This window comes from Limulus polyphemus, unplaced genomic scaffold (genome assembly GCF_000517525.1).
Source record: "Limulus polyphemus unplaced genomic scaffold, Limulus_polyphemus-2.1.2 Scaffold10489, whole genome shotgun sequence".
Lineage (NCBI taxonomy): Eukaryota > Metazoa > Arthropoda > Merostomata > Xiphosura > Limulidae > Limulus > Limulus polyphemus.
Genome location: NW_013676099.1, coordinates 3134 through 16715, shown reverse-complemented (window position 1 = coordinate 16715; position 13582 = coordinate 3134). Strand labels below are relative to the sequence as shown.

The window sequence follows — 13582 nt, the reverse complement described above, 5'->3', positions numbered from 1 at the left end:
AAGAAAGTGTGTTAGTTTTCTTCAAAACTACCAAGAATCTTTGATGCAGTTTGATAGAAAATGTCTGTTCACTTTCAAATAGTCAAGAAAAACTGATGGACTATATATATATATATAAAAAATTCATTAAAAAGAAAAAGAGACGTTGATAACTTGGAGGAAGTGGTACAAGTTGTGTACCGGATATTAAATCTTAAAAGTTACACGCATGTTATCGCTTATGTTAGCGATGGAGTTTCGAACATTGGCAACTTGTGACGACGTCTTGCTTGAAAACGAAGATTAATCATTTGAAGAAACTTACTCGTCAAATAAAAACACTTGTAGTGGTTTAATCGAAAACAACATAGCTTGTTAAGTTATTCAGACTTTATACGTTTAGAAGAGCGTAACTGCAACTATTCAGATATGTTTTTTCTAAAGTATCACTTGCGAACCGCGTTGTTCACGGCCTTCTTTTTGCTCCTTCTCGTGGGAACACCAACGTTAGGTTACATGTTTCTAAAGCCGATACAGATTGGATCTAGTAAGTAGTTTGTATTTTGGTTTTAATCAGTTTCCAATAAGGCAGTGTTTTGTCTTGTACAACAGATATATATAGAATAAAACAACGACGAGTTATATGGAAATATCTAACCTAACATTTAGAACTCACTACGAAACAAAAGTGCATGTGGGAATGACAAAAACTTATCCAGAAAAATTAATTTGGGATAATTCAGTAAAAATAAATAAATAAATAGAAATCACGATCATAAACACAGTGTAGACTTAAGCCTGGCATGACTTTGCTAGAAACCGGGTTTCGATACCCGTGGTGGGCAGAGCACAGATAGCCCATTGTGTAGCTTTGTGATTAATTACAAACAAACAAAGCATGGCTTTGTGGTTAGGGGCACTCGACTCGTTCTCTGCAGGTCACGGGATCGAATCCCGTCATCGAACGTGCTCGCCTTTCCAGTCTTGGAAGCGTTATAATGTGATGGTCAATTCCACTATTCGTTGGCGGTGGGTGATTTTGACTAGCCGCTTTCCATCTAGTATATCACTTCTGAATTAAAGACGACTAATGTAGATAGCCGTTGAGTAGCTTTGCGCGAAATTGAACAACCAATAGAGGTTTATATATAACTTTAATGTACTCAGCCTGAGAGTGTGTAACAATACTTGTTAAATTTGATTAAAAGTAATATTAAATCTATGATTGGATCCCGGTTCTCATAAAGAAAAAGACTGATGGCCAAAGATATAATCATGCAGACGTTTGGTTCTGTCCGTAGTGTGCGTGGAACCATGTGCTTAGGCTTAGAAATACATAAACTTTCATTTTTTATAGATAAGTGTTTCAAATCGTTTAAAAAACTTCTTGTAATCGTAAGTAAAGATAAAAACACTTCCCATCTCTACAGTAGCTCAGCGGAAAGTTCGCAGGCTTACGACGTTAAAAATCGGGATTCGGTATCGTGGTGGGCAGATCACAGACAGTCCATTTTGTAGTTTTGCACTTAATTAGAACCAACCAACTTTTTCAAACATTACTTCAAAAAGAGATCGGTTCGTTGAATAAGTTTCAACAGAAAAGCATGAAAGATGTGAAAAGCACCGATAGAGGGGGAACGGTTAAAAAACACCTTTACGGTTCTTTTTGACAGTTTTTGAGTTTGATTATATTTTCACACACAAGACGTACGTTATTGAAACAACTTTTACTTTCAGAATGTAGAAATTAATCTAAAATCACGTTAGTGGTACTGATAGCCGATTTTAGTATATAAGACAATATATTAATTTTATCTTGCTCTTTGTGTAAATTGATTATATTTGTCATAAGATGTTAATATTAGGCCTATTATATTTTTCAACAATAAGATAATGTGGCCGGTAGGGACACAACAAACTAAGTAGTGATTTGCTTGGTTTTGTTGTGTGATTCGTTACTCATTAAAAAAGCCTTGGAATAACGTTACATGTTGTCACAATCAATTATCTGTGATTATTCAGTGGCCTGGCTGATTATTAATATATTTGTGAATTTCATTCGAGAAAAGGTGACGTAATCTAGTCTTTGATTCACTATTTCCACTCGAGCAGACTAATTTTGCTGAATATGCAGCTTGCGAGAGCGAAGCAAGTGGGTAAGTTAGGTTTCATATAGTGGTAATAGTGTAAGCAGTTTGTTTGGTTCTGGTTTATTAGTAGTGAGTAAAAGACAATTAAATAAACAAAGTAGTGGTCGAAACGTGATTATGTAAGCATTTGTTAGAATAACATTTGATTAGCCTGTTAATTTCCCTTTGCTGGCAAAGCGTAACTATACTTTTATAAAACAATAGTACTAGTAGAAGGCTTAGCAATTGTTATTCTAACAAACAGCATCTCAGCCAGCCGGACAGTATTGAACGAAACGGGTAGTTAGCAATAAATATGACAGAAATAGTGTGGTTGAAATACAATTATACACTCTTATTCTGGGGGAAACCCTAAGGGACCGAATAAAGAATGTAATTTTTTTTTTAAATGCAATAATCCTAATAGTGTTGTTTTGTGACAAAAGGCATTCACACAATAACAGTTGGTATCCCGTTATCTTGCTTCAGGTCGCTGTATCGACGACAGTCTCATCCCTCACCTGGTTGGTGACAGTTGGTACGACGATAAAAACTGTGAAAGGCTTACTTGTGTTTATCTGGAAGAAATTTTGTACATTTCTGGTTATGGGTGAGTTACAAGAGAACAATATATTATTTCCTTATAGTTTCAACTTTCAGACTCAAGTATTTACGATGGCTTACTTTCAGCAAAGGAATATCATATTCTATGCTTTCAAGAGATGACGCAGCAGTCTACCCTACTTCGCATGAGAGTCTGGTTCAAAAAATGAATGATATTACAGCACCATCTCTAGAGCGTATGAAACAAAACGTATTTTTGATTTAGTTTCGCTTTTAAAGTTTTACGGTTATTTTTGTACTTTGAATTCCCAAATATTGTGACTGGTAAAGCTATACTTATAGAATAAATAACCGATCAACACATTTAAAAAAGCTCTTAGTACGTTTTACAAATATAAAACTGATTTTGAGCATTATATTTTTCTATAAATTTGCTGATTATTACATCATTTTGAGTGATATTTTAAAATTATTCTAGAAAGCAGTTTTGTTTCGAAGTTAGGCTGTTTCAGTGATATTCATAAAAATGTTTTACACAACTATTTATTAAGATGTATTAAATAATCAGTGAACAGTATGTAAGTTCCATGACTATGAATCTTGTATGCTTAGAAATATAATATATTGTTATTACAAATTTTGTAACCAATAATTTTAGTCCTGCTTCTTTCTTTCATGCACTTTATTTTACTTCCGTTTTAGGTGTGGAAAACTTGGATATTCTCCTGAATGTCATGTAATCAAAGGAAAAGGTCATTACCCCAAGTGTTGTTCACATGTGGAGTGCTGACTATCAAGCTACTGCCACCTGGTGACTAAAATTCAAAACAGAATTTAGCAGTTATTTCTGAAAATAAAGATACGAAAGTTCGATGTAAAGAATGATTACGTCACCTATATAATTTATCCGAATAACAACTAATTGAGAAGTAGCGTAAATAGTCCAGTGGTCATATGAAAATATCACTAATAAAATATAACGGATCAGTTGATGAACTTCCTTCATAATAATTTTTAGAATGTTGTCGAAATAAAAATTTAATCATCCCCAAGTGAATTTTAACCACCTCCAGTTAGTTTTGACTATATTAATATTTTTTTTAGCAACTATAGAATAACAACTATTACCTTGACTAAAACTTATAGCGGATATTCCTGATGACTACTGGACTGAAAATAATTACAGGTTTGTTTCTCTTTATTTTTTGGTACAATGCTGTGTTTTCCGCAGGGATCAAACCCCGAATATTTATCCAGTGCAAAAACTTGACAGTTACTTTAGTTGCTTGTCTGTTCTTTTTTGCTTGTCATAATACATTATTTATCTTATGGGCTTCATTTGTGTGTTAATGTTTCGTCGACTTTTCAGGGTAATTATTTACCAATCAAGGTAGAAAGAAAGACAAAATACAAAATGAAATCCCCTTTTATTTTAACCACGAAACAAAATACACAGATTTGCAAACTAAAAACAGAAATTTAACGGCATGTATTTTTTTCTTTTATCGATTTCCATACCGAATGACATTAAGTAATGTAGACTTGACTAGAAGAATTATACGCTATCACTAACTACCAAGGCTTGTTTCCTTTGTCACTCTATCGAGAATGCTTTCACGCTCTTTTTTTTTTTAATACCCAACAACATACATCGTCGCTTAGAAACAAAACTATCATCTGATTGTTCTTAGGCCAACTATGGTGTATATGTTGAATGCTCAATATTTATGTTGATTTGTTAGAAACGTTTGTTTTTTATTCTTTATTTTTTGATAACTTCGCTGATACAACAGCAAAATAGTTTAATTAAGAATTTTTATAACACTGAGTTGTAGCCAAAAGCAAAATAAAATTTACCAAGTAGTATTTACGTTAACGTGTATGTATTAGGCCTAATGCTTAAATTGGACTACAAATAAGCCTACTATTGCTAACGTCATAGAGTCAGTGTTTCAAAAGTTTTAAGTGGTGAATAACACATATATTTATCTACTTGGCCTTAAAACATAAAGAAATATAAACTATTACTACTAAATGTATTTTATCCTTTTACAGTTTACAGTCGAAAGAGTTGAAAATTTGTATTGGTGTTTCAAAAGTGGTGAATAAATGATAATCAATAAATATTCTTTTGGTAATTTAACACATATATTATCTGCTTGGCCTTAAAACATAAAGAAAAACAAACGTTTATTGCTAACAAATATATTTTATCCTTTGTACCATCTAAAGAGTTGAAAATTTGTATCAGAAAACATTCGATAACATTTCATTTTTAAGCGTAGTTTTTACTAAAAATATGGTGATTAAAAATTACTTTGAGACTGCTGAAATAATTGAAGAATAGGTACATTTTGGAGGTACATAATTCTACATTAGTTTTAGTTAAATTCTATAATTTTCATTGACCATTCAACAAAGGTTTTCCGTCATTTTTATACTAGTATATACATATATTTGACTATTTATCCTAAGCCTTGATATTAGATTTCTTACGAAGCTCTCACTCATGCTGGCTGAGTTTTATATAAGTATGTATAATATTTTAAACAAGTTATCAACAAAAGTTGCCCAGTGTTGCCTGGGGAATATGTAAACAAAATGATAATAAAAAATCAAACTACTCTAGATATGTTAATTGCCTAACGTTTTTGCTGTTAAAGCGAACTGTTGGCCTATTACAGATAAAGGCAAAAAAAGTATTTTACATAAAATTTTTATTCCCGACGTTTCGTTTTTTACCGCCTTTTCAAAATAACAGTTCTATACGAAATGAAACAAAAGAGCTTATATGAGTTGTTTACTTGAAGAAGCTTTAAAAGCGAAACGTTAGGCACCTAATACTGTGAAGCTATTAACGTTTTACTTACACACACTTATATATACTAAATAAACCGTATCTTAAAATATATAATGATTCCAAGTAGGAAGGGTTGTAGGATTATTAAGACAAAACATGGACCTGGTTGAGAAAATTTCTAAAATATTTGGCACCAGTTTTTAATCTTTGGTATAGTTTATAAGCAAACTTTTTTTAACAAATAAATTTAAATTGTAAGTTTTACTACGGTTTTTCTAATACATATAAACTTTTAAAAATGTATATCCTGAAATATAAATTTGTTTCAGTCTTATATCTTCATTTTCTCTGCGAGAAATACAGCATAACCGTTCGTCGCTACTTATAAAATTTTAAAACTTGGTACTATTTTTGTAGTTACATCTATTACATGACGTAACAGTGTGATTTTACGTTGTATATGTGTGATTAAGCGAAAGCCATGAACTAGGCCTACATTTGAACAAGAATGTTGGAATTTTCTTTTATTTCCAAATTTGAAGAATTGTAATATTACAAAAGCGTTGCAAGAGCAAAAATATCCAAATATTGATGAACTTATCTATTTTTGTGGGAAAATATATCTAACTGTTTAAAGATATTGTTTTACGAATACTTTTTTGCAATTATTTGACTTACACGTATTAATGTTGTTCCTGCATCGTCTATGAAGCCTATATGTGTGCAGGTTTTCTAAATTTGGACTTTATATCAGGGTTGCCAGGTTGGCCTTTTTCTACCTTGTTTGGCCATGAAAATTTAGGTTTGGCTTTTTCTTCATATTTTGGCCAAACCTTTTTGATTTGGGTTAATTTTCCGTACAATTTTATTTTGTTTCCGTTTATATATATTTGTACACGTACAACGTCGTACAAGACTTGAAGCGTTGCATCATTAAGCAATAATAGAACTTTTACATGTTGTGTCGTGTGTTCCAGTGCGGATATTAAAGAAATTTATACGCGTTTTATGTCTTAAATCTGATAACCCTTTATTTAATATGTCTCCTAAGTGGAAATCGTATTATGACAGTGTATTTTAATTTTTTTATTATATATATATTATAATAAATTTAATAAAATATGATATTTTAAGTAATAGTTTTTTGTATGGAGTTTAGGAGTTGGCCTTTTTAAACCATTAATTTGGCCAAAAATCTCCCCAATCATCTGGCAACCCTGCTTTATATCCTTTGGCCTCAAACGAAAAGCGTCACAGCCGAAATACCACGATTAACCAGAATTAAGTTTGTTAAGCTCAGGTTAGTCTTAAAACGCCACGGTTAAGCCTAAGTTGGGCTAACTCAAATAGTACGTGTATTCCGCCTTTTTCCGATTGCAAATCGATCGTAGTGAGATATAGCGTGCCGAATTATTCGAATTAAAATTGGGCCGAAAACACTACGACCATGCTTTGATTAAGCATAAAATACAACAATTAAGCTTAGATTGGGCTGAAACGTCTGAAATAAGCTTAGTTTAAGCTTAAAACAATAAGGTTAAGCTTAGTTTAGGCTTACAACAACATGGTTAAGCTTGGTTTATGCTGAAAACACAATTAAGTTTAGTTTGGGATGAAAACATCACGATTAAGCTTGGGTTAGGCTAAAACACTAGCTTAGCTAGTTGGAATTAAAACATCTGTGATAGCTTAGGTTGGGCTGAAAATACTATGGTTAAGTTTAAAAGACTTAGAAGTATGACAATTACTTCTCAAGAATAGTTATTATATCTTAAATAACATGTATCTAAACACATAGTCATACACTTACTGATGTGTATCTATTTATAACTGTCAAATTACATGAAGCTATGAATTTAGTTTTTTAATTTAATTAAAATACTATTTTGTTTCAACAGTAGTATTCATCTTAAGTACAGAAAGATGTAAAACCTCAAAGTTCTTTTTTGAAAAGGTGGTTTTGAACAATCCATTTTGTTTTGTTTATTCATATAAAGTTCTCATAAAAATATCGACGTCAGAGCCTGAGTTTGAGTCAGAACCTCCAAACATGACTTTTTGAGGTACGAAAAATGAAAAACAACAGCACTATAAGAAGTGTGTGGTTTTTTGGAAACACAATAAACGTGATAAAAACTGATGTTTATAAGTTCTAAAACAAAACGTGAAGTCGGGTTAGATATATGTTACTTAGCATATATTAAGTTATATTATTTTAAATAATCACTAGTATAATCTGACTTAGTGTTACACATATGATGATTTACAGGATATTCGTAAATAGCTAAAAGGAACTCGTTTTCTTCATTCTACTGAAACAGTCTAGTTTATATCAGGGACTACTTTAAGGAACTTTCAGGGCTACACAAACCATAGTTAAAACGTGTAACACATTACAACGTTCCCCAGAGAGCGCTGAGCATTATTTCATGTTTTTTTTTTATTTTTTAGAGATGCAAGTTCTATTTTTGCTCATAACGAAACTGTCAGTAACATCACACACACTCTGTTACTTACGGAGTGTGTGTGATGTTACTGACAGTTTCGTTATGAGCAAAAATCGAACTTGCATCTCCAAATGAGATGCCCCTGGTGTTTGTTCTCCAACACCGTCACCAATTTTTGGTTTAAAAGTTGACTAGCTGACAGACCACAAGGTCCTTCAAAACTTGATAAAAATAAATAAATGTGTTGTTTCGGGTTCTTTTCAATACAAATTACTTATGTACCCTAGCTTTTAAATTATTCCGTTCTATTCAGAAGTATTTGAATATAATGTTTTAGTTACGAAACTTAATTGTTTAAATATAAAGACGGTCTTTCAACTAAAGTTTTTCATTTCAAATTATCATTTGATATCTGTGAGTGATTTTCAACTCGACGTATTAAGAAACCATGACAGCTAAGCCTAACTGGCATGAAAAGTAAGTAAGGTTATTGATACTTTACTGTTCAACATGAAAATTTTACTTCTAAACTTAATAAGATAACATACCAGAAGAAATTACGTTCCTCACTTAGTAAAAAAAAAGACAAACAACAATTCAAAATACCATGACCCTGAGGTATCTATCGTCTGCAAAAACAGAACTTTCGTAAACGCGCATTCTTTATACACGCTGATTGGTTCCCATACCTGTTAAGGCGGCTAACGTCATCTAGAACACTGAAGACTTCATTCTTTCTGTCGTATCGTACAGTACTCTCGAAGACAGCTTTACTGGGAGACACTACTACTGTGAGGAGGTAGTCTTCGGGTGCTTCTATTTTATCACCATATTTCACGTGCCGGTTGACCACATCGTTCACGTTCTTTTGAAACTTAAGCAATTTTTCATTAGCTACGAATAACCTAGCGTCTAGCACGTGGTCAAGGATCAGAGGTACACAGACGTTCACATAACTACTCAGCCTGTGGTTAACTGTTGTAACCAAGACTTTGGCCGCTGAATGTACAGTGGAATCGGTCACTTCCACCTTCTGGTGTTTATTGCACGTGCACCAGTGCGGAAGAATTGATGCGTCCTCACAAGTCCTGTTTGCTGATATTTCAGTGAACAAGCTAGTCCCCCGGCTTGTTGAGAACGGTTCTTCTTTCTTTTCGTTTAGGTTCAACAGGTGCACTAAAGTGGCATGAACATCAAAGGGTGTCGTTAATCGCCTCTGGTTAGTGTGTAGGTTTCTCGATATATCCGGGTATTTTGTGTGAAACCATGTAGGTAACACGATAAAAAGAAACGGCATTCTTTCTTCGAATTTGCCGATATAGGTTTTGCGAATATTTCCGAAGCGGATACCGTGGTCGCTAAAGAAGATTAGCATCGTGTTATTGAGAGCTCCCGTTTCATGGAGATGTTTCAAGAGTTGAAAGGACGGCTCATCGGCATAACCAGCGTAATTTAAGTTATCGTGTGTCAGACGAGCCACAAACGCGAACAGAAGAAACATTTTATCTTTCATAGTAGCGGTAAATTGTTTAACATAATCGAATACCATCTGCATTTCCATCTTCTCTTGGATACAGTGGGTTCTGCTTTTCTTCATGATGTCTGATTTTTCGAGTGCAAGAGCAAAAGGCCGGTAGTAATAATCAGTGGGGGGTTCCAGAAAACCTTTTTTTAGATAGTTGAATGTTGCGATGTTGGGGGCGTCTTCGGCAAACATGGTTCGAAAGCCACTTTTCGCGTAATCTTTCCATACGAAATCAAGATGGTCAAAAAACATTTTTTTCCTCGTTTCGTTCCAGTAATAATCAATGAAATGACCCGTAAGGAAAGGGGTTACATTGGGAAAGGTATTATCCCCCACTTTATTATAGCCCATCAGTTGAATGGCTTTCAAAACTTTGTGGAGGTAATTATTTGTTTTCTCAAAATGTCGGAAAAAGTTAAGCGTGGAAATGGAGTCAATACCAATGAGCATCACATTTAAGTTTTCTGATTTGGGAAACATTTTGGCTTGTTCTGCGCATCTTTCCTCAACACGCCTTTTTAGAGGTGTCATTGAGATGTATTCTTCGTGCAACATTTCGCCATCATGGCTGCACTGTACAATAATAAATTCTTCTTGCAATGGTACCCCGAAAACAAGGTTTTTGGGTTTCCCCAACTTAAATTTTTTATCTGTTCTTTTATTTAATCCTCCTGGATCACGGAAGATTGGAAGATAAGAACATGAAATATTCACGGAAGACGAAACATAATACGTTGCTAGTATAGTATCGTTTATTTCAAGCTGAGCATTAGGCTTAACTTCGATAAAAGATGGTATCCCGTCGCAAAGCGATTTGCTCGAAACGTTTTGGTAAAACACTTTCACAGTCGGATCAAAAATGTTCCACTTGGGTATCTGACATCCTGGAGTATCCACCATATACAGCACTCTGTCGTACAGCTTCCAGTGGAACGATGTTTGGCTCAGGGTGAGCTTCTGGAAACTGTCGCTAGCATACGTCACAAGGAACACCACAACACACGAAGCAAACACCAGACATAGGAGGACTCGTCGCTGAATCATAGTATCCAAGACGACCTACAAATAGAAAAGTTTGAGACACAAGTACAATGTACATCACACTCTACTAAACTTAAGAAAAAAAAGATACGTCATCGAAATGTTGCGCTAATGCAGAATTTGAAATTATATTAGTGTAATTTACCATGAGTACGAGCAGAAGGAAAAAAAAGGAGAACTAATTAATAATTATTTCAAGGAATGGGTAATATTTGAAATAACAATCGGAAGTAGTTAACAGACTTTTCAATAAACTAGCTAAAATATACTGTTGTGATCTGTATTTTCAATGTTTTAATTTAGATGTTTACTAGAGGGTGCATGATGTTAAATCGAAAAGGTTTGTGGTGTATGTAGAAACAATGGTGTGATATAAAGATGGCGAATTAGAATTCAATGAAGTATTCAGAGAGAGTGATTCAGTTCAATGTTATCAGTAAGAGTTATCACGTTACTCGATCGATTAGCGAAAACATTATGTCAGTAAATATATTTCTGAGTTAGACGTACCATTAGGTTAGTAGTTTCTGTTCAAACGTTGTTTATGAACTTAGGCCTACAACTTTTGTCAAAGTGAAAGTAGACTTAGAAAACGTTATTGAAGAAATAAATTATTTCGTTATCGTCACGTGGACTAGACTTAGCATTATTTTTACCAAATAATTCAAAATAACCCTCCCAACGACAGAACACGTTACAACAGTATATTTTAAGAAACTATTAACACTTCTGTTATAAATTTACCATTAGGGAATCTAGAAATAATACAAATTTCATTACTAAGGTGATAGTCCACCAAAAAATATTTTCCAACATTATTTAAAAACTTAACTCTTTTTAAAGTTACATGTTAATAATTTACAATTAGTGTAGAGGGCCACATGATACAACTCGGTTTAACCATCAACTAGAACAACCATCTGGAATGAAGTTTATGAACCAAGCTAAAGGTACAATCATTTTAAATTCAGTTTAATTACACAGGTGTCAAAATAAGTTAGTGTTGCAACTATCATAACAGTGACCAATGTTACATATAAATGTGTGAAATCTCATCCACAACTCTACAAAGTGTATCACAACTTTTTGATATCAACTGCTTAGTTGTGAAGAGTGAGATATTAATATTCAGCCGGCTGGGTCCCCTGGTGGGAGAGCGGCAAGTCTATGGACTTGCAACGCTAAAATCCGGGATTCGACATACCAGATAGCCCGAAGTGGCTTTGTTATAATACACACAGCCACATGGAGTTAGTCTTAGCCCCTACATTAAGTTTTATTCACAAACTTTGTTACAACAAATTAACGCCCTCTATATTTAACCTCTTATGTTATACACAAAATAAATCAATTAACACCTATGAACACGTGAATACAGTAAAAAAACACACATCTACAATTTCATCCTCAACCAGCGCACACACTCGCACCGAGTTCACCACCAGGTGATACACTATGATTAGTAAGTTACAACCATATATCTCCAAACGGAAGTGAGAAGTAGAGACATCTGTAGTCGATTTAATTCTCTTAACTAAAATACTCTTTTAATCATTAATAACAATTCATCAGTAGCCTTAGCAATAATTTCAGAATCATTTTGACTTGGTGGTTCTTCACATTCATTTAATACATGTTGCTTAATAGCTGACTGCTTTGACAATCTGAAATCAACGTGTTCTGGATTCTAAGGTACTCTTTGTAGAACGTATATATATCAATAATTAATAAACAATATTACAATTCTGTTATTTTATCTTTCGAATTAAAGAAATGTTTAATTCTACGTCCTGGTTTTAATATAAACATTAACTAAACGTGTAGGCAAGTATGAGATTAAGTTGTTTTTCAATTTTAAAAGATTCTGTTCCTATAAACAGATTCTGTTCCTATTCTGTTTCTCGAGTAACGAGAAACTAGTTAACAGAAGTATTTCGAGTAACGAGAAACTAGTTAACAGAAGTATTTCGAGTAACGAGAAACTAATTAACAGAAGTATTTCGAGTAACGAGAAACTAGTTAACAGAAGTATTTCGAGTAACGAGTATCTAGTTAACAGAAGTATTTCGAGAAACGAGAAACTAGTTAACAGAAGTATTTCGAGAAACGAGAAACTAGTTAACAGAGATATTTCGAGTAACGAGTATCTAGTTAACAGTTATTCTATGACCTAAGTTTGTAAATTTTGAGTATATATATATTTTCTTAACAAACTTTGGATGGCACAAGTTAATTTAAAGATATAAATTTTTTATTATTATTACTATGAGAAATTAAAGGAATATTTCAGTGGAACTAAAAAAAAACAACAACTTCTACGAACACACGGAGACCTTGAAAACCAAGACAAGCTGAGCTGATGATTATGACAGATTTTAACACATTGATTTATGAGCTATTAAGAAGGAAGAGTTTTTAGTTAGTTTAACTATAGGTGTTTAGAGAGATTCATTGGGTAATATTCGTCATCCTACACTGTAACGAACGAACATACAATACTGGTTACGTGGTAGTCATGGAGACGACGTTCCATCTCGTTACGACGGTCGTTGAAACATCGCAACTGAATCCGACAAAGCACTCCTGTGAAACTATTGGCGGTGAGAAAGACATAGATTGACATTTAGATATTACCGAAATGAAATACTTAAAGACGAATAAGTCTGATCAAATAGGATACTTTGTGCCACTGACGGAAAAAGAACCTAACATAAATATGATGATTACTGTTTTGTGTTATGTGAAGGGTTCCACTAATACGATATTACTATTCCTCAATACGTTATTTTGAAGTATCGCACCAATCCCTCACCATTAGGGAATGTCACAAAGTTTGATGGATTAAGGAATGTTCCCTACGTTCTTTCAAAAAGTTTTATCATTCACTTTCATTACTCCCAAGAAGTTTCCATTTCAAATCCTGTAAACCCACAAAAAGTCACATTCCTAGACAAACTGATCACTTCATAATCGTATTGGAGTCACATTCCTAGTCACACTGATCACTTTCATGACCGTATAGGAGTCACATTCCTAGTCACACTGATCACTTCCCTGACCGTACAGGAGTCACATTCCTAGACAAACTGATCACTTC

General features: G+C 33.6%; 2 protein-coding genes across 2 annotated transcripts in view; one reads left to right on the top strand and one right to left on the bottom strand.

Annotated features, from left to right (window-relative positions):
• The first annotated feature begins 40 nt into the window (after positions 1-40).
• On the top strand, positions 41-4001 carry LOC106476411 (toxin-like protein 14). Its single transcript, XM_013937073.2, has 3 exons — positions 41-526; positions 2598-2718; positions 3375-4001. The coding sequence occupies exons 1-3, from the start codon at positions 409-411 to the stop codon at positions 3460-3462; spliced, it is 327 nt and encodes a 108-aa protein (XP_013792527.1). The 5' UTR covers positions 41-408; the 3' UTR covers positions 3463-4001.
• Positions 4002-7911: 3910 nt separating this feature from the next.
• The window catches only part of LOC106476410, an 8468-nt gene continuing 2797 nt past the window's right edge, over positions 7912-13582 (bottom strand). Inside the window, exon 2 of the mRNA XM_013937072.2 lies at positions 7912-10503. Within this exon, the coding sequence (XP_013792526.1) occupies positions 8542-10488 (1947 nt within the window). The 5' untranslated portion in view covers positions 10489-10503 and the 3' untranslated portion in view covers positions 7912-8541. The remainder of the gene's footprint in view (positions 10504-13582) is intronic.